The sequence below is a fragment of the Carassius gibelio genome, chromosome B19 (assembly GCF_023724105.1).
Source record: "Carassius gibelio isolate Cgi1373 ecotype wild population from Czech Republic chromosome B19, carGib1.2-hapl.c, whole genome shotgun sequence".
Classification (NCBI taxonomy): Eukaryota; Metazoa; Chordata; class Actinopteri; order Cypriniformes; family Cyprinidae; genus Carassius; species Carassius gibelio.
In genome coordinates this window covers 6,070,222-6,095,436 of record NC_068414.1, presented here as the reverse complement: position 1 = coordinate 6,095,436, position 25,215 = coordinate 6,070,222, and the positions used below count along the sequence as shown (strand labels likewise).

Genomic DNA, 25,215 nt, shown 5'->3' with positions numbered 1-25,215 from the left:
TCATGTGGGCTTACTTTTGGCTTACTTCGCCTCAGTGGGTGGAAAGCAGTAGTTGCGCCTACTGCTTTCCACCGACTGAGCCGAAGTTAGCCCAAAGTAAGCCCACATGAACCAATCGCGTTTCGCCTGTGGCTTACTTTTGACAAATCGCGTTTCGCCTGTGGCTTACTTTTGACAAATCGTGTTTCGCCTGTGGCTTACTTTTGACAAATCGCGTTTTGCCTGTGGCTTACTTTTGATCAATCGAGTTTCTCTTCCGGGGTTTACTTTCCTCCAATCGCGTTTCTCTCCCGTGGCCTCCTTTTGACCAATCGCCGGTCGTTGTCATTGTCATCTTTGTTAAAGGTAAGGCTATTACTTCATTCATTGAAAACTGGTCATTATTGGTTAATATACAGTGTGTATTTTTTGAAAACGAATCGTGTCAGTATAGCTAGCTAGCATACAGTTCATGCTTTCTTCAGTACCTGTGAACCTGTAACTTTTCACATGATAAATGATCAGATAAGTTAAAGTTATCGACCGTCAGCTAATTAAGCTATGCTACTGTCAACAATGATGTGTGTATTGTCTAAGAAGTCATGGTTTCTGGGTCCTATGAATGAAAATAACGATTAAACTATTTACATTTATATTTGGTTATAACACATAATAACACACACACATTTTGATTGTAAAAATCGTTACCAAATTGTTGTGGAGATATGGAAAAATGCATTTACCAAGAAATACATTTATATTTTCTAAAATAATATAATAATGACTTTTTTATAAATAAAACATTGAGAGTCTTAACTAAAAACAAACAAAAAAGGCCAAATGTATCCATATGAGCAAAAGTATATGGGAATAGTGCTCATTTTAATTTGGGTAGACCAGAAAGTTAAAAACACTTAAAAAGATTTTAAGAGGTAAAAGCACCTGGTGTAACCCTGGGGTAAGATGACCACTTTTGAAGTATTATATATTTAATGTAATATTTTATAGCCTGGTGTGTGTAGTCATGGTTTAAGATGAAAGCATTGGAAATAAAAGGAAATTTCAGACTTCATACTGACATTACATATTTTATATGTCAGGGATTCCTGTCCTTTGTAGAAAACTCATCTTCAGGACAGTTTATGTCATGGCCAAGTTTATTACCACAGTAATATAGTTTATGCGTAGCTTGTTAAATTATTGTTACACACTTAACATACAGGTGTCTTTCAGATTGCAAAAGATAGTAGTCTTTTTCTGATTTTCATTTCAGAAAATGTATGCATATCCCTCTTTTCAACGGCAATCGGCAACATCAAGCCGACTCCTCATGGCGCCTTCGGCGGAGGCGAAGCGCCTTGAAAATTTGGAGTCTGGAAGGGCCAAACCTAAGGAGGAGGTGGAGGTGGAACAGTGGAGACCCCAGTGACCCCAGTGACCAGTTTTTAGTACTGGCTCACTGCAAACTTCAGTTTGGGAAGTACCAGGGCCAGAGATTTAGATGGCTCCTGGAAAACTCTCTGGGGTATGCCGTGTATTTGGTGCTCAGCATTTCCACTGAGACAGCGCAGACAACACCCCTGTCACAAAATAAACAACTGTTCCTACAGTACACTTCTCAAATTAGAGAGATGGCAGAAGAAGTGGAAAAGTATCAGAGGAAGCAGGAAATGCAGGCAGAAGCCCGGGCAACTGGAGACCAGGGCTGCTTGATGGTGGAGTTTGGTGACTTCCAGGGCCGCTCCATGAAAGATGTTTATGAGGACCAGAGCAAGGAGGCTCAAGCCCTCATCAGGTACCTCATTAAGGCAGATGCCAGGCCCAAAACCAACATGGCCATTTTCAAGACATATGTCCTGAAAAGACGGGCTTCTGCTGTGGTCACCAGCGTACGTCAGCCTGCACCTCACGCTGCAACCTCCAGTGCTTCTGCAACCACTGCACCTCCACCTGCACCTATCCAAACTGGTGTACAGAAGACCGCAACTGTGAAAGCGCTGTTGGCGCGTGGCAAAAATTTGTCTCCTTCACAGCTGGCGAAAAAACTCACGTCACCAGCTAAACCCTGTGAGTAGGAGTGTGAATATAGAATTTTACCTACAGCATTTCTTCATATATTAATTTATCATTATGGCAAACTTGTCAACTTGCTGTTTCCAGATCCATTATTGCAGTCCACTTTACCTCCTCCAGCAGCAGAACCCCCAGCCAAACATTTGACCCCGATACAGCTTTTCGCTACTGGTAAGTAAGCACCATCTTACATATGTTTGTCTCTGTGTATTGTTCACAATGATAGTTTTAACATTTGTGCTCCAGGCAAGTCCGTTCCCACTGCTGAAGATGACGATGAGGAGCTGGTATTTGCTGCATCACAATGTGAAGCACAGCTAAATACAGGTGTGGCATATGACACAAATGCAAATATTACAAGAATGTTTTGTAAAACACAATGAGAAGCGTTATTTCTTGGGGGAAAATATTCAACATTTTAAAATATTTTTTGTTTACAATACAGAATTATGTCATGTCATGCCTCAAGCGGGATGCTTTCTTGAGTGCACTTCTTCAAAACCGTAAGGATGTCCAAAGGTGTCAGTGTATTTATTTGCGTTTCCGAACTTATCCGTTGTTAGATAATCACTAGATAACTTTTTCACACCGCTTGCTCTTCTCACTCACTCTTCATCTCCCCCTGAGCAGACAGGATGGTGGAGATTCATTGTTCTAATGTTAACAGTTTTTCCTTACTCTATCTGTGTGTATGCTTCATGTCCGTGGGCTTCGTTGCTTTACACTTAATTCATCACACCACATTTTCCTTCCTCCATTCCATCTGATCCTCATTCTCAGTCAGCTGCACTGATTCCATTCTCCTTAAATTAATAAAGTGTATGCTGGGTTATGTGCTTCCTTAACACTAGTACCACTTTCTTCACTCTCGTTCCTAAAAATAACATAATAATTATGAATACTTGTCCAAAAATTGTGCTTTGCAGGCTATTTGTGCGCTGCATTTATGGCATATTACTATCAAATGCAACAGTCATCCTTATTGTTTTTTTTTACTATTCACTCAGAGGACTGTGCTGCTCCATCTCCATCAGTGGAAACTGCCAAGGCACCAGCTCCTTCACATCACCGGCCACCAGCTGAGCTTCCAAGTCACTGGAAAGATCAACTTCCACCTTTCCAGCATGAGTGGATCCGGAACACACTGTTTAAGGCCAACCCACGAACCGGCAAGCCAGAACTAGTGTCCCAGCTGAAACTTTGGTGGTATCCTCCTCAGCCCCCTTTAATAAACACTCAGCCCCCTGCCTCACCTGACCTCTTCTTCTGTCGGCCCCTTTTCTTATGGATGCCGCTGAAGATGTGGTTATTTCCTCTCGTCTGTGTTCGCCCAGACTGTGGTAGGCACAGACTAACTGCGGCAGGAATTTACCGTACCGTGCGTAAGGTCTTGGACATCGACGGGTGGTATGACCTTGCCACTGAGTATCTGGAGTGCAAACGCTGCAAAAAGAAATATCCTGCCTGGTCCGAGGACATCCTAGGACAGCTGGATATGGGCCACCGCAGTCAGTTTCCAGCTTTGCTGACATACAGGTAATTCATAATGACAATCATTCATTATTAGGTGCTTTTATGTGGGTTATTTTTTACCAGCTAAAGCATTTGCATGATTATACTGTTGTTTCCTTAGATACTCATGTGACAACCGGGTGCTGAGGATGATGAGGGAGAGGACACTGGGCAACAGTGTGACTCAGCTTTACAGGAAGCTGATGGAACAGCACAGTGAGGCATGGACACAGCGTGTCTTGCAGTACCTGACTGCCTGTGAACCATTCACAAGGTCCTCCCTTGTGCAGCCTCCTGTGTTTGCTGATCCTCCACTTTTACCTGCTTTGCCTAAACCTAAGTGGCTGTTAGCCGTGTATGCCAGGGATGTTCTGGGGCGACTGCACGAGGTCAAGGCCAAATTAACATCTGTCTTTGGCTGTGTTCTCAAGATGGATTCGACAAAAAAGGTATCAAAGCCCTGTTTATATCCAGAAATTTGCCAGATATGGATATGGCACGGATATGGCACAGATATGGCACATTTTTTTTACTCTTTTATTTTTCCCAATAGGTCACAAAGAAACTTGCCGGTGCTGCTTCAGGAACAGCTGCCTGGTGCACAAATGTCGGAAACGAACACGGCCAGGTCCTTGTCTCTGTGCTGACAGCTGCCGAGGGACATGGACTGGACTCCATGGCAGCTGGTCTGATGAAACGCTACCGAGAGGCAGGAGAGGCAGCCCCAAAAGTGATGTACGTGGACAGGGACTGCTGCAGTCAGTACGGCCAATCGCGGGTGAAGATCATGTTTTTGGAGTGGGATGAGCTTGTAGTGCGCCTCGACATCTGGCACTTCATGCGGCGATTTGCTGCAGGTGTCACGACAGAGGCTCATCCGCTCTATGGGATCTTCATGGCACGTCTGTCCCCGTGCATCTTTCAGTGGGATCCAGAGGATGTGGCTGCTCTTCGCTCCGCAAAAGAGGGTGACCTGGCGGCAAAGAAGACTGGCCACATCTCAGAAAAGGCGGTCAGTGCTCGCATTACCCGGAGGGAGTTGGCACTGCACTGCCGGAGGAGGACCAGGGGGGTGGAGGAGACCACCAGATTGATTGGGTCACTGATTGATCAGTTTGACAGTGCGGATGGGAAGGACACCCTGGGAGTTCCTCTGCTGGACCACGAACGGATCCAGCAGATATGGAAGGAACAGCGCAAGCACGTCCAGTGTATCCAAGACCCAGAGGACTTTCCGCTGTACATGAAGACAGGGACACTGAAGAAAGGCGGCGTGGAGCTGTGCTGCTACAGGTGTGCTCGTGGCTCTACCTCCTTGGAGTCATTCCACCTCCACCTGAACCGTTTTATTCCAGGTATTACATGCATATGGATTATTCATTTTTCTGTAGAAAATATAAGCACTGTAACTGCTTCCATCACTTTAAAGTAATGCCGCATTAATAAATGTCACACTCTACATTATACTTTTTAATGTCATAAGCATTGACAAAGCTGTCTTTACTAACAAGTCACTAGTAACACATGACTAAGTGACAATCATTTTTAATATAGTTACAAAACTCTATTAAATGTAGTATACAAATTACTTCAGAGCACCTTATGTGTAGTACATATATTGTACATATGTGACATATAAAACCCTTTTTTATATATTTTTTGATATTATTTAACTTTTAGGAACCAGTGCCAGCGATGCGCATTTTCAGGCCTATCTCCTTGAGGGCTTGATGCGTTGGAATGATGACCGAATGGAAGACGCCATAAAACGGGCGTCCTCCATTCGGACATATGGCAGTGCCATGAGCGAGGCTGTGGACCGGCTTAGCCGAACAGTCTTTGGGAAGCCCTGGGATGAGCGCTATCGCCCTCCTGGAGCATATACAGGTAAGACATTTAATTATTTCTTTTGCAATATTCTATTAAGTTATTAGAGTATTAGAGCCTCCAATGTACTTGATCAATTATTAAGAACACTTTTTTTATTATTTTATTATTGTAGGTGAATTGCTGGGAATCGAGTACCTTTACAGCCAGACTGGCAAAACACTGACTCCAGTGCTCCAGAACCCAGAGGAGGAAGACCGGTTGGTGGAGGAGGTTGATGATCAGGACCTGCTAGATGAGGGGTTTGAGGAAGAGAGCATGGAGGACATCACAGTTCCAGTGCTGTATGAGGATGACCCCTGCCTCAGAAACACCCCCTCATCTTTGCCTCTGCCTCAGTCCCCAGCATCACTGGCTGAGCCGTCCACATCATCTGGAGGAGAGGGACAGCATCTCGCCCCTGCCTCTTCAGTGCTGTCACAGACATCTGACACTGGAAGCAGTGTCTCCGGCAAGGCTCAGGTACGACACTCTAAGGGCTTTATTTAGTTTCAGTTTTTTTTTTTTACTTTATTATTATTATTATTATAAGGTTAAAAATAGCTTCTAGAGATTTTTGTTTAGGTTTCTTTGATGAATAGAAAGTTCAGTGTATATTGTAAGATTATAAATGTCTTTATCATCAATTTAATGCGTCCTTGCTAAATAAAAGTATTAATTTCTATAATTTAATAATAAATATATAATGATTTAAATGTTCTGACTCCACACTTTTGAAGGGTATAGTGTATAATATTAAAAAAGCTTTTTATTACAGATAAATTCTTATCTTGGATCCTTCTATTCATCAAAGAATCTTGAACAAAATGTACACAACTGTTGTAAATATTGATAATAATATCAATAAAAAAAGGTTTCTAGAACAACAAATTTCTGAAGATCATGTGACACTGAAGACTGGAGGAATGATGCTGAAAATACAGCTGTGCATCACAGGAATAAATTACACTTTAAACTATATTCAAATAGAAAGCATTTTTATTTTAAATATTAAAATTATTTCACAATATAATGGCTTTTGCTGTATTTTGAATAAAATAAATGCAGGCTTGTTGAGCAGAATTCTTTAAAAAATGTCAAAAATATTTCTGTTCAAAGGCTTTTGACTGGAAGTGTATATTAACACTAATCTGCATTTACTAGGGAGCAGTCATTGGACCTGATGGCATCGCTGGGTGGGACAAGGTCCAGGATCTGGCTGGTTTCCTGGTGGGTCTTCGTGAGGCTCCTTACCTCACCGACCTGCAGGTTACAGAGGCCATCCAGCTGTGGACCGCTCTCCCTGATGTTGATAAACAGCGGGTCAACTATCAGCCTCGACATCAGCCTCAGCTGACACATGGGCGCTTTAAGGCACCGAAGCGGTCCGGAGTCACACCGGGTGTGGAGAGTGTGAAACGGTGTCTAATTGGACATCCTGGGGGTCCAGCACAGTGGCCCAGCACCAGCCGCTTGGTTGAGGCCATTTGTATGAAGCTGTGTGCTTTACACAAGTCACCGACCAAGAAGGCTGGAGTTTCCACCCCCAGGTGGTCTAAAATCCTTTCGGATTACCACCACATCCGAGAGCTGGTGCTTAACAATCAAAGGCTGATGGATGAAACAATGATCCAGCTGTTTGAGCTGAACCAGAGGACACTCATTCAGTGGTAAGCAAGGCACATTATTTGGTTCCAGTGAACTGAATACTTCTGTACACACACACAAACACACACACACACACACACATATATATATATATATATATATATATATATATATATATATATATATATATATATATTTTACAAGTAATTTACTTTCAGGTTTCAACGGCAGCAGAAGAATCAGGAATTGAGTGTCCTCGTCCAGGGACTGACTCCATCTGACCCAATAGATGTGGCTGATGTGCAGCTTCCTCTGCCGAGGGAAAAATTGGATGACGTGCCATCAACATCAGGCCCAAAACATCAATTTATCCTTCCGCCAAATCGAGAAGGACAGGCTCCAATTCTGCGACCGGGTCGCCGGCCAGCTGCTGCCAAAAGGGAGTGCCCTATCGCACCCGTCCCCACAGCAGCAGGAGTTGTGCAGCCCATTTCAGCACCTGGGTCACTGTTAGGCACACTAGTGCTTAACCCGGACATGACTGTGTCAATAGTGATTCCATCTGCTGGTGCTTTGACATCCGGTCCAGGCCCAGCTCCGCCTGCTCCAGTGCCTGCTCCAGTGCCTGCTCCAGTGCCTGCTCCAGTGTCTGCTCCAGTGCCTGCTCCAGTGCCTGCTCCAGTGCCTGCTCAAGTGCCTGCTCCAGTGTCTGCTCCAGTGTCTGCTCCAGTGCCTGCTACAGTGCCTGCTCCAGTGCCTGCTCAAGTGCCTGCTCCAGTGCCTGCTCCAGTGCCTGCTCCAGTGTCTGCTCCAGTGTCTGCTCCAGTGCCTGCTCCAGTGCCTGCTCCAGTGCCTGCTGCTCCTGTGTCCCGTTACACCCAGAGGAACAGGCGCCGGCGGGCCCTGGAGACGGAAAGCGGAGTCCATAAGAGGAAGTATGTGCGAGGGGTTACTTTTAACACATGCAGCAAATGTGGGCAGCCCAAAACTAAAGAGTTTGGTCATAGCCGATATGGGAATGCCACATTTTGCTCACGCTCCTCTAATGGAAAAACTTTAGATGATTGGTTGGCAGAACAGCGGCAGGCAAAATAAATGACAAACTCCGCCTCCATTGTAAATAATGTGTATATTTTGTATATATTATATGGGCCCACTCTTTTCATATATATTTTTTAATATAAGTAGTACATAATATCTTTCCTGTATATATAAATATTGTTTATATTATATGGGCCCACTCTTTTCATATTTTTTTATATTGTGTGTATGTATGTGTGTGTGTTCATTTTAATAAAACATTTTGTATATATCACTTGGGCCCACTCTTTCGTATTGTGCTTTTTATATTCTGTGTATGTACAGTATGTGTTTGTACTAATTTTAATAGAACATTTTTTTGATAAGATAAAAAAAAATCTGCTAAATCATATCAATCAAATCATATCCACACACACAAAACGTATTTGAAGAAACGTTTTTTATTAATTTTATTTAAACACAAACATTTAAATAATACACACACACAAATCTATGTAAAATAAAATCAATCAATTGTGTCATAGATAACAAAATAAAAGTCTCGGTTTATTGCATGCTTAAAAATACACGTCGAGGACATATGACGTCACGGCTCATCCGAGAGAGCACGGGTTCGAATCCAGGCCGCGGAGGGTAGAGTTGTCTCACATGTAATTAAAACTCTTCAAAACGAAGAGAAATATACCCCGAGTATTGCAGCAGGGGAAATCTTTCGGCGTTTTCACGTGTTCTGCGTCTTTTTCGCTTGCGGGCGGGGCTCAAAGATTGGACCCCTTCCTTTGCGCAGCGAGCGCTCTACCATTTGAGCTAATTCCCCTGGCCTTTCAAGAATGACGAGCATAGCTGCGAATGACCGGCTTGATGCAAAGAGGCCGTCCCTCCTCTGGGCTTGCACCTTTGCACTGGCCGCGATTGTGTTGTCGAATTAACAAAGAGATTTAGCTTTTGTGTTAAAGGACCTTCTCGGTCTTGTTACACCAGTATGCATGTGCGGATTCTTGTATTATGCAGACCACCTTGCATCACTCGGGTCACGCAGACAACTTCTCACCTCTTTTTCTCACACTGACTTAAAGAATAAGGAAGCGGTTCTCCATTCCAGTCCTCGCTCCCCAAAGGTCTGCATATTTTGCATGTCTCTCTTTGTTAGCACACCTGATTTGGATAATCAGCTCATTAGAAGTGAGCTCCTTGCGATTGACATGGTCCCTACACAGTGTTCATTGCTCCCCACTCCCTGAGCAGGGGAAATCCGTCGAAGTTTACTTCACTTTGGAACATTGGTTCACGGATTTGCGCTGCGCAACGTCTTCACACATGGACAAGTGTGACATCATATACCTCTGTATACCTCTGTACACCTCTGTGTTAGTCACTTTGAACTGAACGTACACATACGCTCTGAACTTGAATCACGGAGGGATGTCATGTGATGTCCACTTCTCAGGGCACTTACGTTTGAATGGAACAAATGTCTGAAGCTATACGAGAAACATACAAAATCTGAAGAGCAGGGGGCTCGAGGACTGGAATTGAGAACCGCTGGTCTAAGTGACATCTGACAGTTTCAGCTGTCCTCCCTAACATCCCTCTACATGTTAGATACAGCCACATTTTTAGGTCAGTTAAGAGGCCAACTTGCGTTCGTTAGCCTTTAACACTGTCTCGAGGTCTTTGATTGCTTCCACGTTAGTTCATGTTCCTTCTTTTATTGATGCTCCAGTAGCTCTTTTCTCTCCGCCCAGCACAGGAAGGCTCGTTGGTCTAGGGGTATGATTCTCGCTTTGGGTGCGAGAGGTCCCTGGTTCAAATCCCGGACGAGCCCTTGGTCGGGATAAAACGTGAAGCTTTGTTGTCTCATTGCGTTCACTAACATTGAGGCAGTTTTTTATTCAATCGGGTAGAGACAGATGGCTAAGGGAGGCCGGTTAGCTCAGATGGTTAGAGCGTGGTGCTAATAACGCCAAGGTCGCGGGTTCGATCCCCGTACTGGCCAGCTGTTTTTATTGTCTGGGGGCTCATCTCTGCTCTGCTCTTCTCCTGTGACAAAGAGTAGGGTGATCTCACTGAAATCCCTGCTTGCTAAGCAGGAGCTTGTTGTGGCTGAAATAGCTCTACCTGACAACCACAAGTCTGTAAAATTAATCCAATAGTATGCCGACTTCTATCTTTTAAAAACCAATCACGTTATGACCTCTATCTTTTGAAAACCAATCACGTTACGACCTCTATCTTTTGAAAACCAATCACGTTACGACTTCTATCTTTTAAAAACCAATCACGTTACGACTTCTATCTTTTATAAATCAATCACGTTGCGATCTCTATTTTTCCGCGTCCAATGAAATGGCAAGGTCTATTTCTCATACACCAATCACGCACGTCCTCGCCAATTGCATGTAATCTCCGCTCAGGTAACGTTAAATCATTTACATTCCGCTCATGTATGTTATTTATATCTTGATATGAATGAAATGGTTTAGGATTTTTGTTCTTTAGGAATAGCAAGATTGGCCATGTAAATTAGCCTATGATTACCGCTTGATACTACGTAACGTCAACTGTCACTGATGTGTAAATACTATTACGACCGGAGCTAACGTAACTGTAAATATGTCGAATTTAACCGATTAACAAGTTTTCTCAATGAAAAAAAAATGCTTTTTATTTAATTGTAATAAGGTTCCACAGCTTTTTCCAAATGCGGCATTTGAACACACAAAATAAATTTGGAAAATGTTAATGTTTTGTTTAACTTTTACACGTATGTTATATGTTTGTACATATGTTATGACCAGTCAAAAGAAGTGAATGGATAAGTTTATACATTCAGGTTCATGCCCTTATCACATGGACACAGTTGAAAGACCACAATATGTTTAATCTGAGTATTTGTTTTAGTCAAATTAATCCATAATGCTATATATTTATTTATTTATTTATACTCATAAACGTGTTGTATGAGCCTAGGTCATTGAGACATACAGCCATAATAGAAAGATCTATCACAATCTTATTATATGTATTTTTTTATATTTGTACAAACATACACACATACATACAAACATATATATATATATATATATATATATATATATATATATATATATATATATATATATATATATATATATATATAAATGTTATATAATTGTTTTGACATTATATATATGACTGAATTGTGCAATTGAAATGTTTCCTCTTGGCATGAATATAGCCCCTGCTGCTGACATGGCATTAAATAATAAATAAATAAATCACAACATGTTATATGTAAGATAATATGTGTATTATAATGAACTTATAATCTGCTATAATATGGCGGTCGTTCTGGACCAGGAACACAACTAGCTATCATGAAATGAACACAACAGGAGGGTAAATGCTACAGGCTACAATGGCAGTTAGTGTAACGTGTTATGTAGTGTTTCAGGCAACGACATGGCTTCAGCTAAGTCTCACAAAGGCATGAGTAATGCTGAATGGCTTGCGCGTCTGGAGAGTTTTGCCCAAACAGGAGTTTGGCCATCTACACAGGGGAATAGACCTTCTCCCCGACAAAAAAGATGGCATGAGATGTATCAGAAGGTAAGTTATGCAGCTAGATTCATGGGCAAACTAACAAACTTTTTTGACAATACATTGTGGTATTTTTATTTATGTGTATGGTTAAGTAATTACATGTAAATACAATGTTATATTGATATAATTATGATGACTTATTGCTGTTTTGAGATCCAGTGTCAGAGGTATAATTCATGTTCACAGATAGAAAAGTGCCCTCTGCAAATGAGGGGACAGACCACTCTTCTGAAGGAAGCTCAGACATGTATTTGTGGCTTTCACAAGGTAACTTCAATTAGCCTGGTTCAAGTTGCATAAATAGATAGATGTGTTTGCAACATCAATGTGTCTTTATATCTAAAATCACATTAGGAAGACTGTTTTGTACTTTATGCATGTGTCACAGGTTCATCCACCAGTCACAGGGGAAACATCACAGAGCACCCCGGCCCAAAGCACACCCTCTGTCAGCGATGTGTCATGTCCTGCAAAGAGACCTAAACTGACATTGTCAATGGTAAGCAGACCACACTATTGCATGCATCACTGCAGATACTGAAACATCTCAACCTTTAACTATAGTGTTAGGGTTTTGTTATCACTAACCATGACAAATCTTTTTAGTTTGAAAAGTCAAGGTTTGGAGGCTCACATGTGGCAGCAGCAAAACCTAATTTGAGCACCCAGAGGAAAACCTCTCAGGTTAATATTAAAAGACATCAAGACTTTTATAATGTCATCATGACTTTATCACTATGTAATTTTAATGTATTAAAAACATGGCAATCCCCTTAATAAATTATTCATAATGTTTGACTCCACAGATGTTAGAGCACTCCAGTTCAGCTACAGTTTCATGTCCACCCTCTGATCCTCATCCTCCTCCATCCCCCAAACCTCATCAGCCCGTCATCCAGTCCTCCTCTTCCTTCTTCCTTCCTCCACCTCAGAGTTCACAACGCATCAAAAAAACAGCAACGCCATCAACTGTTTCTGAGAATACTGTTGTGAGGAGCCTAGTAAGATCTCATTCAAAATATATACATGTCTTCATCATTTAATGCTCTCTTAGCTTTTATTTAAACCAGTGTTTTTTATAATATCAGCAGGTCTCATCTCAGCCAGAAGATCTCCCCCTTCTGTGGCCACAGACAATGCCACAGCAAGACCAGAAGTGGGTGTCAGAAGCACTTTTTAGGGTTGGTGCAAAGGGAAAGCTGGAGCTGCGTGAAAACCTACAGTTGTGGTATCACCCCCCACCACCAGCCCTGTTGTACCACCAAGCTCCAACACCTGATAGGTTTTTTTCACAGCGTCTCTTGCTCTGGATGCCATATAAGCTGTGGAAGGTGCGGCTCCAGTGTACTAACCCTGCCTGTGCCAGGCAACAGCTGTGTGGTGGTGGACTGCACAGGAGGGTACGACAGGTGTTAGACATTGACAGATACTACAACCTGGTGACAGAGACCCTGATCTGCACCAGGTGTAGAACCAGCTATCTGTCCTGGAGTCAAGCTGTGCTGCAGCAGTTGGACCTGGCCCATCGATCTGAATTCAGGGTCATCCTCACACGCAAGTAATTATTTTGCAGTCATTTTCACTTATGTGCTACCCTTTCTGATAAATATTTCCTACAATAATTAGATACCTTATAATAAGATACTTAAATGAATGCTTTTTTCCAAGGTATGCCTGTGACATTCGGGTTCTTCGCTTGCTGCGTGAGAGGGGCATGGGGAATGGCCCAGTGAGGATCATCGGCCAGCTGAGAGAGAACCACAGTGAGGAGTGGTTGAAACGTGCGCTTCGGTACACATCAGAGTGTGTGGCCTTTTTTGATAATCGTGGCCTGCATCCGCTGCACTTCCAGGAGCCACCACCACTTGCTTCAGTACCCAGCTACAAATGGCTCCTCACTGTATATAGTCAGGACATTCTCAACAGGCTCGATCACATAAAGGCCAGCATAACATCCACGTATGGATCAATCTTAAAAATGGATTCAACTAAGAAGGTCAGATAAGCTGCTTAATTGACTGTACCCTTATCTATAATGTATTGTTAGACCAAGAGAGCTTTATTTTTTTCAGTGTAACTGATTTGGATGCATGTTGTATTATTTGCTATGCTTATTGTTTCTTTCAGATCACCAAGAAGTTGAGTGGGCCTGCGAAAGGCACAGCACAGTGGCTTACCTCAGTGGGCAATGAGATAGGTCAGGTGCTGATGAGTGTCCTGACTGCGAATGAAGGGGCTGGGTTAGACCTCATGGCTGCAGGGCTCATGGAGCGATACCGGAGTGCTGGTGTTGATCCTCCCACTATCATTTATGTGGACTGTGATTGTTGCAAGAAAGTGGGAGAGACTAAATTGAAGAGGCGGTTCAGCGGCTGGCCAGATGTCATCGTCCGCCTAGACATTTGGCATTTTATGCGACGTCTGGCAGTAGGGTGCACCACTGACGCCCACCAGTTGTACCCTACTTTTATGGCAAGGCTGTCATCCTGTATTTTTGAGTGGGATGCAGGGGATCTCACTCTGCTGAGACAGGCCAAAAGGGAGCAACTCATCCAACAGGGCTGGCCTACTCTGTCGGAGGCAGAACTGGACCATCATTTAACTAAAGCTGAGCTGCTCCAGCACTGCAGGAGGAGAACACGGGGAGAAGAAACCACTTACCGCCTCCTTGATATGCTCATCAGAGAGCTCATGGGTGGCAAGGGGAATGATGCTCTTGGTGTTCCTCTTCTTGACAGTGTGAGAATGCAGCACATCTGGAATGTCCAGAGGCGGCACATCACCTGTATCCAAGACCCTCCAAATGTGCCGCTCTATACTGAAACTGGAACTACAAGCAAGGGTGGGGTGGTTCTAAAAACTTATCGTTGTGCCAGAGGCTCCACATCCCTGGAATCATTTCACTGCCACCTAAACAGATTTATTCCAGGTTTGTCATGTCAGAATATACCACATTTTGCCACTAATTCCTGTTTATCAAGATATTTGCAGATTAAATTTTATGTTTTGCATTTTCTCAAAGCAATATTTGGCTTTCTATTTCTTTTTCTAGGGAACAGCGCAAACAGCCTGAACTTCCAGATTTATCTCCTGGAAGGTTTATTACGCTGGAATCAGGACCGGGCTGAAGCTGCTGTTGCAGATGGAGGTTCAACTCTGCGCTCTTACACAGGGGAGCTGGTTTACTCTGTCAATGAGAACTACAATAAGTTGTATGGCAGGAAATTGGTCCCTAGCTTCACTCCACCTGCAGTATACACAGGTAAAAATATTTTGATAAATGCAGCTCATGATGTAGCATGTTTTTGGTAAAATTACAAGTGCTTTTGGACAATAATAATGTAATTTTGACATATCAGAGAAAAATTATACTACCAGAATATTTATACATTATTCTGTGTTCTAGGTTTCAGGGCAGAAAATAAAATACATAGTAGAATATAGAGTAATCCTGTCTTTTTATGATACCCTCTGAATTAGATATATATTGTTCATACAGAAGTGGACAACAAAATATTTACTGCATTTCTAAATAAACCTTTCTGCATAATTTCCATTAAAAATGTTTCCTGTTACAAATATTTCCTCAGGGGAGCTCATTGGAGTACAGTACTTGTTGAGGCAGAATAGTCAGCCCCTGGAGGACATGTGCCCTACCTCTGATAGGACCTCTCAATTGCTGGAGGAGATAGATGTGGAGGAGCAAGTGGAAAAGGATGAGGGTTTCATTGATTTCTTTGGAGAGGAAGCCACAGTGGCAAATCTTGTGGCATCAGATGACTTAGTCCTTTCAGGTCCACCAGTTCTACCAGCTGCACCAGTTCCCAGTGTCCAGGCTCCTACAGCTGCACCACTGCCCAGTGTCAAAATTCCACCACTGCCCATTGTCCAGACTCCACCACTGCACAGTGTCCAGACTCCACCATTGCCCAGTGTCCAGACTCCACCACTGCCTAGTGTCCAGACTCCACCATTGCCCAGTGTCCAGACTCCACCATTGCCCAGTGTCCAAACTCCACCACTGCCCAGTGTCCAGACTCCACCACTGCCCAGTGTCCAGGCTCCACCACTGCTCAGAGTCCGGGCTCCTTCAACTGCACCAGTGCCCAGTGTAGCTGCATCACTGCTCAGTGTCCAGGCTCCACCATTGTTCAGAGTCCGGGCTCCTTCAGCTGCACCAGTGCCCAGTGTCCAGGCTCCACCACTGCTCAGAGTCCGGGCTCCTTCAGCTGCACCAGTGCCCAGTGTAGCTGCACCACTGCCCAGTGTCCAGACTCCACCACTGCCCAGTGTCCAGGCTCCACCACTGCTCAGAGTCCGAGCTCCTTCAGCTGCACCAGTGCCCAGTGTAGCTGCACCACTGCCCAGTGTCCAGACTCCACCACTGCCCAGTGTCCAGGCTCCACCACTGCTCAGAGTCCGGGCTCCTTCAGCTGCACCAGTGCCCAGTGTAGCTGCATCACTGCTCAGTGTCCAGGCTCCACCACTGCCCAGTGTCCAGGCTCCACCACTGCTCAGAGTCCGGGCTCCTTCAGCTGCACCAGTGCCCAGTGTAGCTGCATCACTGCTCAGTGTCCAGGCTCCACCACTGCCCAGTGTCCAGGCTCCACCACTGCTCAGAGTCCGGGCTCCTTCAGCTGCACCAGTACCCAGTGTCCAGGATCCTTTAGATACACCAGTGCCCTCAGCAATGGTAAAATTTCCTTTTCTATACGAATTGTCACTCATTTAGTTATCTGCCATTAAGCAGTAAACTTACTTAACAGCATGTAAATACCTAACCAACAGTTATATATTTCCAGGCTGTTGACGAACACTGCATTCCTGGAATGGACCGGGTGGATGCGTTGGCAGAGTGTCTGGTGGAGCTGCGCACACAGACAAGCCTCACACTTACCAACCAACAAGTTGCGACCATTGTGGGTCTGTGGCAGAACCTGGACAAATTTGATAAAGACAGGGTGGTGTATGCTGCTCGTCATCAAGACAGGCTACTTACAGGACGTTTTAGGTCCCCAAAAAAGAAAGCTGTCTTCACTCCTGGTGTCGACAGCACAAAAAGGTGTGTTTTGGGTTCTAGCGGCTCTCCAGCACAGTGGCCTAATTGCTGTCGCCTTGTTGAAATGATTTTCATAAGGTTATGTAACATCCACCGAAGCCCCAAGAAACAGCGGACAGAATCTCTGTCTAGATGGGATCTCATTCTTCGTGATTACAGAAAAATTCGGCAGCTAATCCTGAGCAATGGAACGGTGATGAATGACACAACCCTTCAGCTAGTTGAGGTAAATCAGAGGACCCTTACGACATGGCACAATAACCGTTTAAAGGGTCAGGAGGTCTCCTTGCTGTTGCAAGGGCTGGACCTTCCAGAGGCACGTCCAGTGGCTTTGGATGTTTTGCCTCCAGCACGAGTACAGCCTGTTGTGCCTCCACAATATAGCCACCAGTTGCATACCTACCAGATGCCACCAGACACAGCTGGACAGGCAAAGACAAAGTTTAGAAAGATTGCGCCCTCAGCTACCTGTACATCTGCCACAGCAACTTCAATCTGGCCATCAGCCGTACACCCTCAGCGTTCAGCCACGTCCAGCCAGCTAAGGACAATTTGTCCCAGGCCGACAGCACCACACCCATTGGTTCCTGACACACCCACTGCCCCTGTTGTGTCTCAGATGTTTCTGGTGCCCTGCCCAGCCCCATTTTCCACCATTAACCCTGGAGCAATTTCCTCTGAGCCACCTGCAAATGACACAGCCACTCCAACCAAACGATCGTACAATCGCACTGTAAAAGCAAATTCGTGCAGAAAGTGTGGCCAATTTCGTACTCAAGAAACTGGCCATAGCCAGTACAAAGGCAAAATATATTGCCCTAATAAAGAAACAATTACGAAGGAGCAGTGGTTACAGATTATGAGAAGATAACTCATTTATTTATGTGTGATACATTCATTTTGTTCTCTTGGTTGGATCTGTTCTGTTTTTTATCTTCCAGCCATATTTAATGTTAAAGAGTTATACTGTGCACTTTTTTTTATCTTGTATTATTATTATTATTATTATTATTATTATTATAAACATGTGGGTATGTATGTGAATACACTATAATACATATGGAAATATATATACATATTAAATAAAGTTAAACTATTATTATTATTATTATAGAAAGGTTTATGTGTAGAGGAAGCAGTATAAAGTAAAATACCAAAATGTGTAGATTTTGATGTATATATTTATATATTTTTTTGTACTTATTTTATATAGCGTGTGCACTTAAAATTCTTAATTTTATATTGAATTTAGTACTTTTCCTACATTTTTTTAAATATGTATATAGTTAATAAATATATTTCTCTTTGACTGGTGTGTTGTATTTATTTGTTTTATTGAATGTAATGACATTCAGTTTACAGTTAAATTCAGTGTCACGTGTAGCTTTGCAGTAAGTAATATGATACAATAAAGTGTGAATGCCGTAATAAGGAGGTTATTTTGTCCCTACTGCCACAGGAAATGATTGCCTTAATAAATGCACTTTGACTAATGATAATGATAATGAGAATAAAATAAAAATCAATCTTAGAAACGAAAGAATTATTAAATCAAAAACATTACTGTCAAAATCAATCTTAGAAACGAAACAATAATTAAATTCAAATACATTACTTTTAAAATCAAACTTGGACACGAAACAATCGATTTACGATTTTTAACAAATACACGCATAACTTTATGTGACAGCGTGGATTCGAACCTACGATTTCCTGAATTTCTCGCGCTTCTCTTCCTCCCTCTCCCCTCTTCCCCCCCTTCTTATACAGACAATTGTTCCCCAGCTTTGGCGGAGTTGGGAGAGCGTTAGACTGAAGATCTAAAGGTTCATGGTTCAATCCCGGGTTTCGGCAAAATCTCCCACTCTTTTCCGTTTTTTGAGGCGGGCCAGTGACCAAAAATCACTGGGTTCCAACTTCTCTGTATAACTGCTTCCCCACTGCCACGGAGCTATCTGTTTCCCAGTTGGCCACCAAACAAGCAGTTTCGGTTCCATGGTGTAATGGTCAGCACTCTGGGCTTTGAATCCAGCGATCTGAGTTCGAATCTCGGTGGAACCTGTGTGCTTTCTTGCCGCAGGAAAAGATAAAAACAGCACTAGGTTGGCACTGGTGACAGTCTTTGTGGCCCTGTGAGCAACGGCTGCTCCAGGTAAGGTTTCATGGTGTAATGGTTAGCACTCTGAATCCAGTGATCCGAGTTCAAATCGCGGTGGGACCACTTTTTGCAACCAATTTGCGCAGGACCATGTCTGAAATACTTTTTGGCAGCTTTGAGTCCAAAAAAATTAACTAACGTAGAGACTGTGGCAGCATTGCATCGATGCCCAGTCGGTCTCTTTAGGGCACTGGTTCTCAAACCTGTCCTGGAGGCACCCCTGCCCTGCACAGTTTGATTGTCTGCCTTATTAGACACACCCAAATAAGGTCTTGCGGTCTCTATCAATGAGTTGATGATTTGAAACAGGTGTGATAGATGAGGGAAACATTCAAAATGTGTAGGGCAGGGGTGCCTCCAGGACAGGTTTGAAAACCACTGCTTTAGGGAACTGTGTGTAAAATGGCAATGTTTTGCAACCAATTTGCACAGGACCATGTCTGAAATACTTTTTGGCAGCTGTGAGCCCCAAAAAAAGCTAACGTGGGAGTGTCGCAGCATTGCGTCAGTGCTCAGTCGGTCTCTTTAGGGCAATGGTTTTCAAACCTTTCCTGGAGGCAACCCTGTCCTGAACATTTCGTATGTCTCCCTTATTAGACACACCCAAATCAGGTCTTGCAGTCTCTATTAATGAGCTGATGATTTGAAACTGGTGTGTTAGATGAGGGGAAATGCAAAATGTGCAGGGCAGGGATGCCTCCAGGACAGGATTGAAAACCACTGATTTAGGGATGTGTGAGTAAAAGGGCAGGAGCCAACTTGGAGAATGCGGGCATCGATCCCGCTACCTCTCGCATGCTAAGCGAGCGCTCTACCATTTGAGCTAATTCCCCTGGCCTTTCAAGAATGACGAGCATAGCTGCGAATGACCGGCTTGATGCAAAGAGGCCGTCCCTCCTCTGGGCTTGCACCTTTGCACTGGCCGCGATTGTGTTGTCGAATTAACAAAGAGATTTAGCTTTTGTGTTAAAGGACCTTCTCGGTCTTGTTACGCCAGTATGCATGTGCGGATTCTTGTATTATGCAGACCACCTTGCATCACTCGGGTCACGCAGACAACTTCTCACCTCTTTTTCTCACACTGACTTAAAGAATAAGGAAGCGCATCTCCATTCCAGTCCTCGCTCCCCAAAGGTCTGAATATTTTGCATGTCTCTCTTTGTTAGCACACCTGATTTGGATAATCAGCTCATTAGAAGTGAGCTCCTTGCGATTGACATGGTCCCTACACAGTGTTCATTGCTCCCCACTCCCTGAGCAGGGGAAATCCGTCGAAGTTTACTTCACTTTGGAACATTGGTTCACGGATTTGTGCTGCGCAACGTCTTCACACATGGACAAGTGTGACATCATATACCTCTGTATACCTCTGTACACCTCTGTGTTAGTCACTTTGAACTGAACGTACACATACGCTCTGAACTTGAATCACGGAGGGATGTCATGTGATGTCCACTTCTCAGGGCACTTACGTTTGAATGGAACAAATGTCTGAAGCTATACGAGAAACATACAAAATCTGAAGAGCAGGGGGCTCGAGGACTGGAATTGAGAACCGCTGGTCTAAGTGACATCTGACAGTTTCAGCTGTCCTCCCTAACATCCCTCTACATGTTAGATACAGCCACATTTTTAGGTCAGTTAAGAGGCCAACTTGCGTTCGTTAGCCTTTAACACTGTCTCGAGGTCTTTGATTGCTTCCACGTTAGTTCATGTTCCTTCTTTTATTGATGCTGCAGTAGCTCTTTTTTCTCAGCCCAGCACAGGAAGGCTCGTTGGTCTAGGGGTATGATTCTCGCTTTGGGTGCGAGAGGTCCCGGGTTCAAATCCCGGACGAGCCCTTGGTCGGGATAAAACGTGAAGCTTTGTTGTCTCATTGCGTTCACTAACATTGAGGCAGTTTTTTATTCAATCGGGTAGAGACAGATGGCTAAGGGAGGCCGGTTAGCTCAGATGGTTAGAGCGTGGTGCTAATAACGCCAAGGTCGCGGGTTCGATCCCCGTACTGGCCAGCTGTTTTTATTGTCTGGGGGCTCATCTCTGCTCTGCTCTTCTCCTGTGACAAAGAGTAGGGTGATCTCACTGAAATCCCTGCTTGCTAAGCAGGAGCTTGTTGTGGCCGAAATAGCTCAGTTGGGAGAGCGTTAGACTGAAGATCTAAAGGTCCCTGGTTCGATCCCGGGTTTCGGCAAAATCTCCCACTCTTTTCCGTTTTTTGAGGCGGGCCAGTGACCAAAAATCACTGGGTTCCAACTTCTCTGTATAACTGCTTCCCCACTGCCACGGAGCTATCTGTTTCCCAGTTGGCCACCAAACAAGCAGTTTCGGTTCCATGGTGTAATGGTCAGCACTCTGGGCTTTGAATCCAGCGATCTGAGTTCGAATCTCGGTGGAACCTGTGTGCTTTCTTGCCGCAGGAAAAGATAAAAACAGCACTAGGTTGGCACTGGTGACAGTCTTTGTGGCCCTGTGAGCAACGGCTGCTCCAGGTAAGGTTTCATGGTGTAATGGTTAGCACTCTGAATCCAGTGATCCGAGTTCAAATCGCGGTGGGACCACTTTTTGCAACCAATTTGCGCAGGACCATGTCTGAAATACTTTTTGGCAGCTTTGAGTCCAAAAAAATTAACTAACGTAGAGACTGTGGCAGCATTGCATCGATGCCCAGTCGGTCTCTTTAGGGCACTGGTTCTCAAACCTGTCCTGGAGGCACCCCTGCCCTGCACAGTTTGATTGTCTGCCTTATTAGACACACCCAAATAAGGTCTTGCGGTCTCTATCAATGAGTTGATGATTTGAAACAGGTGTGATAGATGAGGGAAACATTCAAAATGTGTAGGGCAGGGGTGCCTCCAGGACAGGTTTGAAAACCACTGCTTTAGGGAACTGTGTGTAAAATGGCAATGTTTTGCAACCAATTTGCACAGGACCATGTCTGAAATACTTTTTGGCAGCTGTGAGCCCCAAAAAAAGCTAACGTGGGAGTGTCGCAGCATTGCGTCAGTGCTCAGTCGGTCTCTTTAGGGCAATGGTTTTCAAACCTTTCCTGGAGGCAACCCTGTCCTGAACATTTCGTATGTCTCCCTTATTAGACACACCCAAATCAGGTCTTGCAGTCTCTATTAATGAGCTGATGATTTGAAACTGGTGTGTTAGATGAGGGGAAATGCAAAATGTGCAGGGCAGGTATGCCTCCAGGACAGGATTGAAAACCACTGATTTAGGGATGTGTGAGTAAAAGGGCAGGAGCCAACTTGGAGAATGCGGGCATCGATCCCGCTACCTCTCGCATGCTAAGCGAGCGCTCTACCATTTGAGCTAATTCCCCTGGCCTTTCAAGAATGACGAGCATAGCTGCGAATGACCGGCTTGATGCAAAGAGGCCGTCCCTCCTCTGGGCTTGCACCTTTGCACTGGCCGCGATTGTGTTGTCGAATTAACAAAGAGATTTAGCTTTTGTGTTAAAGGACCTTCTCGGTCTTGTTACGCCAGTATGCATGTGCGGATTCTTGTATTATGCAGACCACCTTGCATCACTCGGGTCACGCAGACAACTTCTCACCTCTTTTTCTCACACTGACTTAAAGAATAAGGAAGCGCATCTCCATTCCAGTCCTCGCTCCCCAAAGGTCTGAATATTTTGCATGTCTCTCTTTGTTAGCACACCTGATTTGGATAATCAGCTCATTAGAAGTGAGCTCCTTGCGATTGACATGGTCCCTACACAGTGTTCATTGCTCCCCACTCCCTGAGCAGGGGAAATCCGTCGAAGTTTACTTCACTTTGGAACATTGGTTCACGGATTTGTGCTGCGCAACGTCTTCACACATGGACAAGTGTGACATCATATACCTCTGTATACCTCTGTACACCTCTGTGTTAGTCACTTTGAACTGAACGTACACATACGCTCTGAACTTGAATCACGGAGGGATGTCATGTGATGTCCACTTCTCAGGGCACTTACGTTTGAATGGAACAAATGTCTGAAGCTATACGAGAAACATACAAAATCTGAAGAGCAGGGGGCTCGAGGACTGGAATTGAGAACCGCTGGTCTAAGTGACATCTGACAGTTTCAGCTGTCCTCCCTAACATCCCTCTACATGTTAGATACAGCCACATTTTTAGGTCAGTTAAGAGGCCAACTTGCGTTCGTTAGCCTTTAACACTGTCTCGAGGTCTTTGATTGCTTCCACGTTAGTTCATGTTCCTTCTTTTATTGATGCTGCAGTAGCTCTTTTTTCTCAGCCCAGCACAGGAAGGCTCGTTGGTCTAGGGGTATGATTCTCGCTTTGGGTGCGAGAGGTCCCGGGTTCAAATCCCGGACGAGCCCTTGGTCGGGATAAAACGTGAAGCTTTGTTGTCTCATTGCGTTCACTAACATTGAGGCAGTTTTTTATTCAATCGGGTAGAGACAGATGGCTAAGGGAGGCCGGTTAGCTCAGATGGTTAGAGCGTGGTGCTAATAACGCCAAGGTCGCGGGTTCGATCCCCGTACTGGCCAGCTGTTTTTATTGTCTGGGGGCTCATCTCTGCTCTGCTCTTCTCCTGTGACAAAGAGTAGGGTGATCTCACTGAAATCCCTGCTTGCTAAGCAGGAGCTTGTTGTGGCCGAAATAGCTCAGTTGGGAGAGCGTTAGACTGAAGATCTAAAGGTCCCTGGTTCGATCCCGGGTTTCGGCAAAATCTCCCACTCTTTTCCGTTTTTTGAGGCGGGCCAGTGACCAAAAATCACTGGGTTCCAACTTCTCTGTATAACTGCTTCCCCACTGCCACGGAGCTATCTGTTTCCCAGTTGGCCACCAAACAAGCAGTTTCGGTTCCATGGTGTAATGGTCAGCACTCTGGGCTTTGAATCCAGCGATCTGAGTTCGAATCTCGGTGGAACCTGTGTGCTTTCTTGCCGCAGGAAAAGATAAAAACAGCACTAGGTTGGCACTGGTGACAGTCTTTGTGGCCCTGTGAGCAACGGCTGCTCCAGGTAAGGTTTCATGGTGTAATGGTTAGCACTCTGAATCCAGTGATCCGAGTTCAAATCGCGGTGGGACCACTTTTTGCAACCAATTTGCGCAGGACCATGTCTGAAATACTTTTTGGCAGCTTTGAGTCCAAAAAAATTAACTAACGTAGAGACTGTGGCAGCATTGCATCGATGCCCAGTCGGTCTCTTTAGGGCACTGGTTCTCAAACCTGTCCTGGAGGCACCCCTGCCCTGCACAGTTTGATTGTCTGCCTTATTAGACACACCCAAATAAGGTATTGCGGTCTCTATCAATGAGTTGATGATTTGAAACAGGTGTGATAGATGAGGGAAACATTCAAAATGTGTAGGGCAGGGGTGCCTCCAGGACAGGTTTGAAAACCACTGCTTTAGGGAACTGTGTGTAAAATGGCAATGTTTTGCAACCAATTTGCACAGGACCATGTCTGAAATACTTTTTGGCAGCTGTGAGCCCCAAAAAAAGCTAACGTGGGAGTGTCGCAGCATTGCGTCAGTGCTCAGTCGGTCTCTTTAGGGCAATGGTTTTCAAACCTTTCCTGGAGGCAACCCTGTCCTGAACATTTCGTATGTCTCCCTTATTAGACACACCCAAATCAGGTCTTGCAGTCTCTATTAATGAGCTGATGATTTGAAACTGGTGTGTTAGATGAGGGGAAATGCAAAATGTGCAGGGCAGGGATGCCTCCAGGACAGGATTGAAAACCACTGATTTAGGGATGTGTGAGTAAAAGGGCAGGAGCCAACTTGGAGAATGCGGGCATCGATCCCGCTACCTCTCGCATGCTAAGCGAGCGCTCTACCATTTGAGCTAATTCCCCTGGCCTTTCAAGAATGACGAGCATAGCTGCGAATGACCGGCTTGATGCAAAGAGGCCGTCCCTCCTCTGGGCTTGCACCTTTGCACTGGCCGTGATTGTGTTGTCGAATTAACAAAGAGATTTAGCTTTTGTGTTAAAGGACCTTCTCGGTCTTGTTACGCCAGTATGCATGTGCGGATTCTTGTATTATGCAGACCACCTTGCATCACTTGGGTCACGCAGACAACTTCTCACCTCTTTTTCTCACACTGACTTAAAGAATAAGGAAGCGGTTCTCCATTCCAGTCATCGCTCCCCAAAGGTCTGCATATTTTGCATGTCTCTCTTTGTTAGCACACCTGATTTGGATAATCAGCTCATTAGAAGTGAGCTCCTTGCGATTGACATGGTCCCTACACAGTGTTCATTGCTCCCCACTCCCTGAGCAGGGGAAATCCGTCGAAGTTTACTTCACTTTGGAACATTGGTTCACGGATTTGCGCTGCGCAACGTCTTCACACATGGACAAGTGTGA

General features: G+C 44.4%; 2 protein-coding genes, 1 long non-coding RNA gene and 14 other non-coding genes across 17 annotated transcripts; 14 read left to right on the top strand and 3 right to left on the bottom strand.

Moving 5' to 3' along the window:
• The first annotated feature begins 1,610 nt into the window (after window positions 1-1,610).
• On the top strand, window positions 1,611-7,104 carry LOC127979573 (uncharacterized). The gene is made up of 9 exons (XM_052585108.1): window positions 1,611-2,046; window positions 2,140-2,223; window positions 2,299-2,379; window positions 3,060-3,588; window positions 3,686-4,013; window positions 4,118-4,919; window positions 5,245-5,451; window positions 5,567-5,913; window positions 6,595-7,104. The coding sequence occupies exons 1-9, from the start codon at window positions 1,611-1,613 to the stop codon at window positions 7,102-7,104; spliced, it is 3,324 nt and encodes a 1,107-aa protein (XP_052441068.1).
• A 2,728-nt stretch (window positions 7,105-9,832) lies between these two features.
• On the top strand, window positions 9,833-9,904 carry trnap-ugg (transfer RNA proline (anticodon UGG)). The gene has a single exon. It is a non-coding gene; the product is annotated as a tRNA-Pro (tRNA).
• Window positions 9,905-10,001: 97 nt separating this feature from the next.
• On the top strand, window positions 10,002-10,075 carry trnai-aau (transfer RNA isoleucine (anticodon AAU)). The gene has a single exon. It is a non-coding gene; the product is annotated as a tRNA-Ile (tRNA).
• A 2,002-nt stretch (window positions 10,076-12,077) lies between these two features.
• On the top strand, window positions 12,078-12,652 carry LOC127978592 (uncharacterized). Its single transcript, XR_008158560.1, has 3 exons — window positions 12,078-12,160; window positions 12,268-12,345; window positions 12,468-12,652. It is a non-coding gene; the product is annotated as an uncharacterized LOC127978592 (long non-coding RNA).
• A 44-nt stretch (window positions 12,653-12,696) lies between these two features.
• Window positions 12,697-17,695, top strand: LOC127978814 (uncharacterized). Its single transcript, XM_052583729.1, has 6 exons — window positions 12,697-13,219; window positions 13,330-13,657; window positions 13,789-14,590; window positions 14,714-14,923; window positions 15,252-16,354; window positions 16,464-17,695. Exons 1-6 carry the CDS (start codon window positions 12,798-12,800, stop codon window positions 17,589-17,591), a joined length of 3,993 nt encoding a protein of 1,330 aa, XP_052439689.1. The 5' UTR covers window positions 12,697-12,797; the 3' UTR covers window positions 17,592-17,695.
• Window positions 17,696-18,709: 1,014 nt separating this feature from the next.
• Window positions 18,710-18,781, top strand: trnaq-uug (transfer RNA glutamine (anticodon UUG)). Its single transcript has one exon. It is a non-coding gene; the product is annotated as a tRNA-Gln (tRNA).
• Window positions 18,782-19,638: 857 nt separating this feature from the next.
• On the bottom strand, window positions 19,639-19,711 carry trnaa-agc (transfer RNA alanine (anticodon AGC)). The gene has a single exon. It is a non-coding gene; the product is annotated as a tRNA-Ala (tRNA).
• Window positions 19,712-20,647: 936 nt separating this feature from the next.
• Window positions 20,648-20,719, top strand: trnap-ugg (transfer RNA proline (anticodon UGG)). Its single transcript has one exon. It is a non-coding gene; the product is annotated as a tRNA-Pro (tRNA).
• A 97-nt stretch (window positions 20,720-20,816) lies between these two features.
• trnai-aau (transfer RNA isoleucine (anticodon AAU)) lies at window positions 20,817-20,890 on the top strand. The gene has a single exon. It is a non-coding gene; the product is annotated as a tRNA-Ile (tRNA).
• Window positions 20,891-20,996: 106 nt separating this feature from the next.
• On the top strand, window positions 20,997-21,069 carry trnaf-gaa (transfer RNA phenylalanine (anticodon GAA)). The gene has a single exon. It is a non-coding gene; the product is annotated as a tRNA-Phe (tRNA).
• A 135-nt stretch (window positions 21,070-21,204) lies between these two features.
• trnaq-uug (transfer RNA glutamine (anticodon UUG)) lies at window positions 21,205-21,276 on the top strand. The gene has a single exon. It is a non-coding gene; the product is annotated as a tRNA-Gln (tRNA).
• An 857-nt stretch (window positions 21,277-22,133) lies between these two features.
• On the bottom strand, window positions 22,134-22,206 carry trnaa-agc (transfer RNA alanine (anticodon AGC)). Its single transcript has one exon. It is a non-coding gene; the product is annotated as a tRNA-Ala (tRNA).
• Window positions 22,207-23,142: 936 nt separating this feature from the next.
• trnap-ugg (transfer RNA proline (anticodon UGG)) lies at window positions 23,143-23,214 on the top strand. Its single transcript has one exon. It is a non-coding gene; the product is annotated as a tRNA-Pro (tRNA).
• A 97-nt stretch (window positions 23,215-23,311) lies between these two features.
• On the top strand, window positions 23,312-23,385 carry trnai-aau (transfer RNA isoleucine (anticodon AAU)). The gene has a single exon. It is a non-coding gene; the product is annotated as a tRNA-Ile (tRNA).
• A 106-nt stretch (window positions 23,386-23,491) lies between these two features.
• trnaf-gaa (transfer RNA phenylalanine (anticodon GAA)) lies at window positions 23,492-23,564 on the top strand. The gene has a single exon. It is a non-coding gene; the product is annotated as a tRNA-Phe (tRNA).
• A 135-nt stretch (window positions 23,565-23,699) lies between these two features.
• trnaq-uug (transfer RNA glutamine (anticodon UUG)) lies at window positions 23,700-23,771 on the top strand. The gene has a single exon. It is a non-coding gene; the product is annotated as a tRNA-Gln (tRNA).
• An 857-nt stretch (window positions 23,772-24,628) lies between these two features.
• On the bottom strand, window positions 24,629-24,701 carry trnaa-agc (transfer RNA alanine (anticodon AGC)). Its single transcript has one exon. It is a non-coding gene; the product is annotated as a tRNA-Ala (tRNA).
• Window positions 24,702-25,215: the final 514 nt, after the last annotated feature.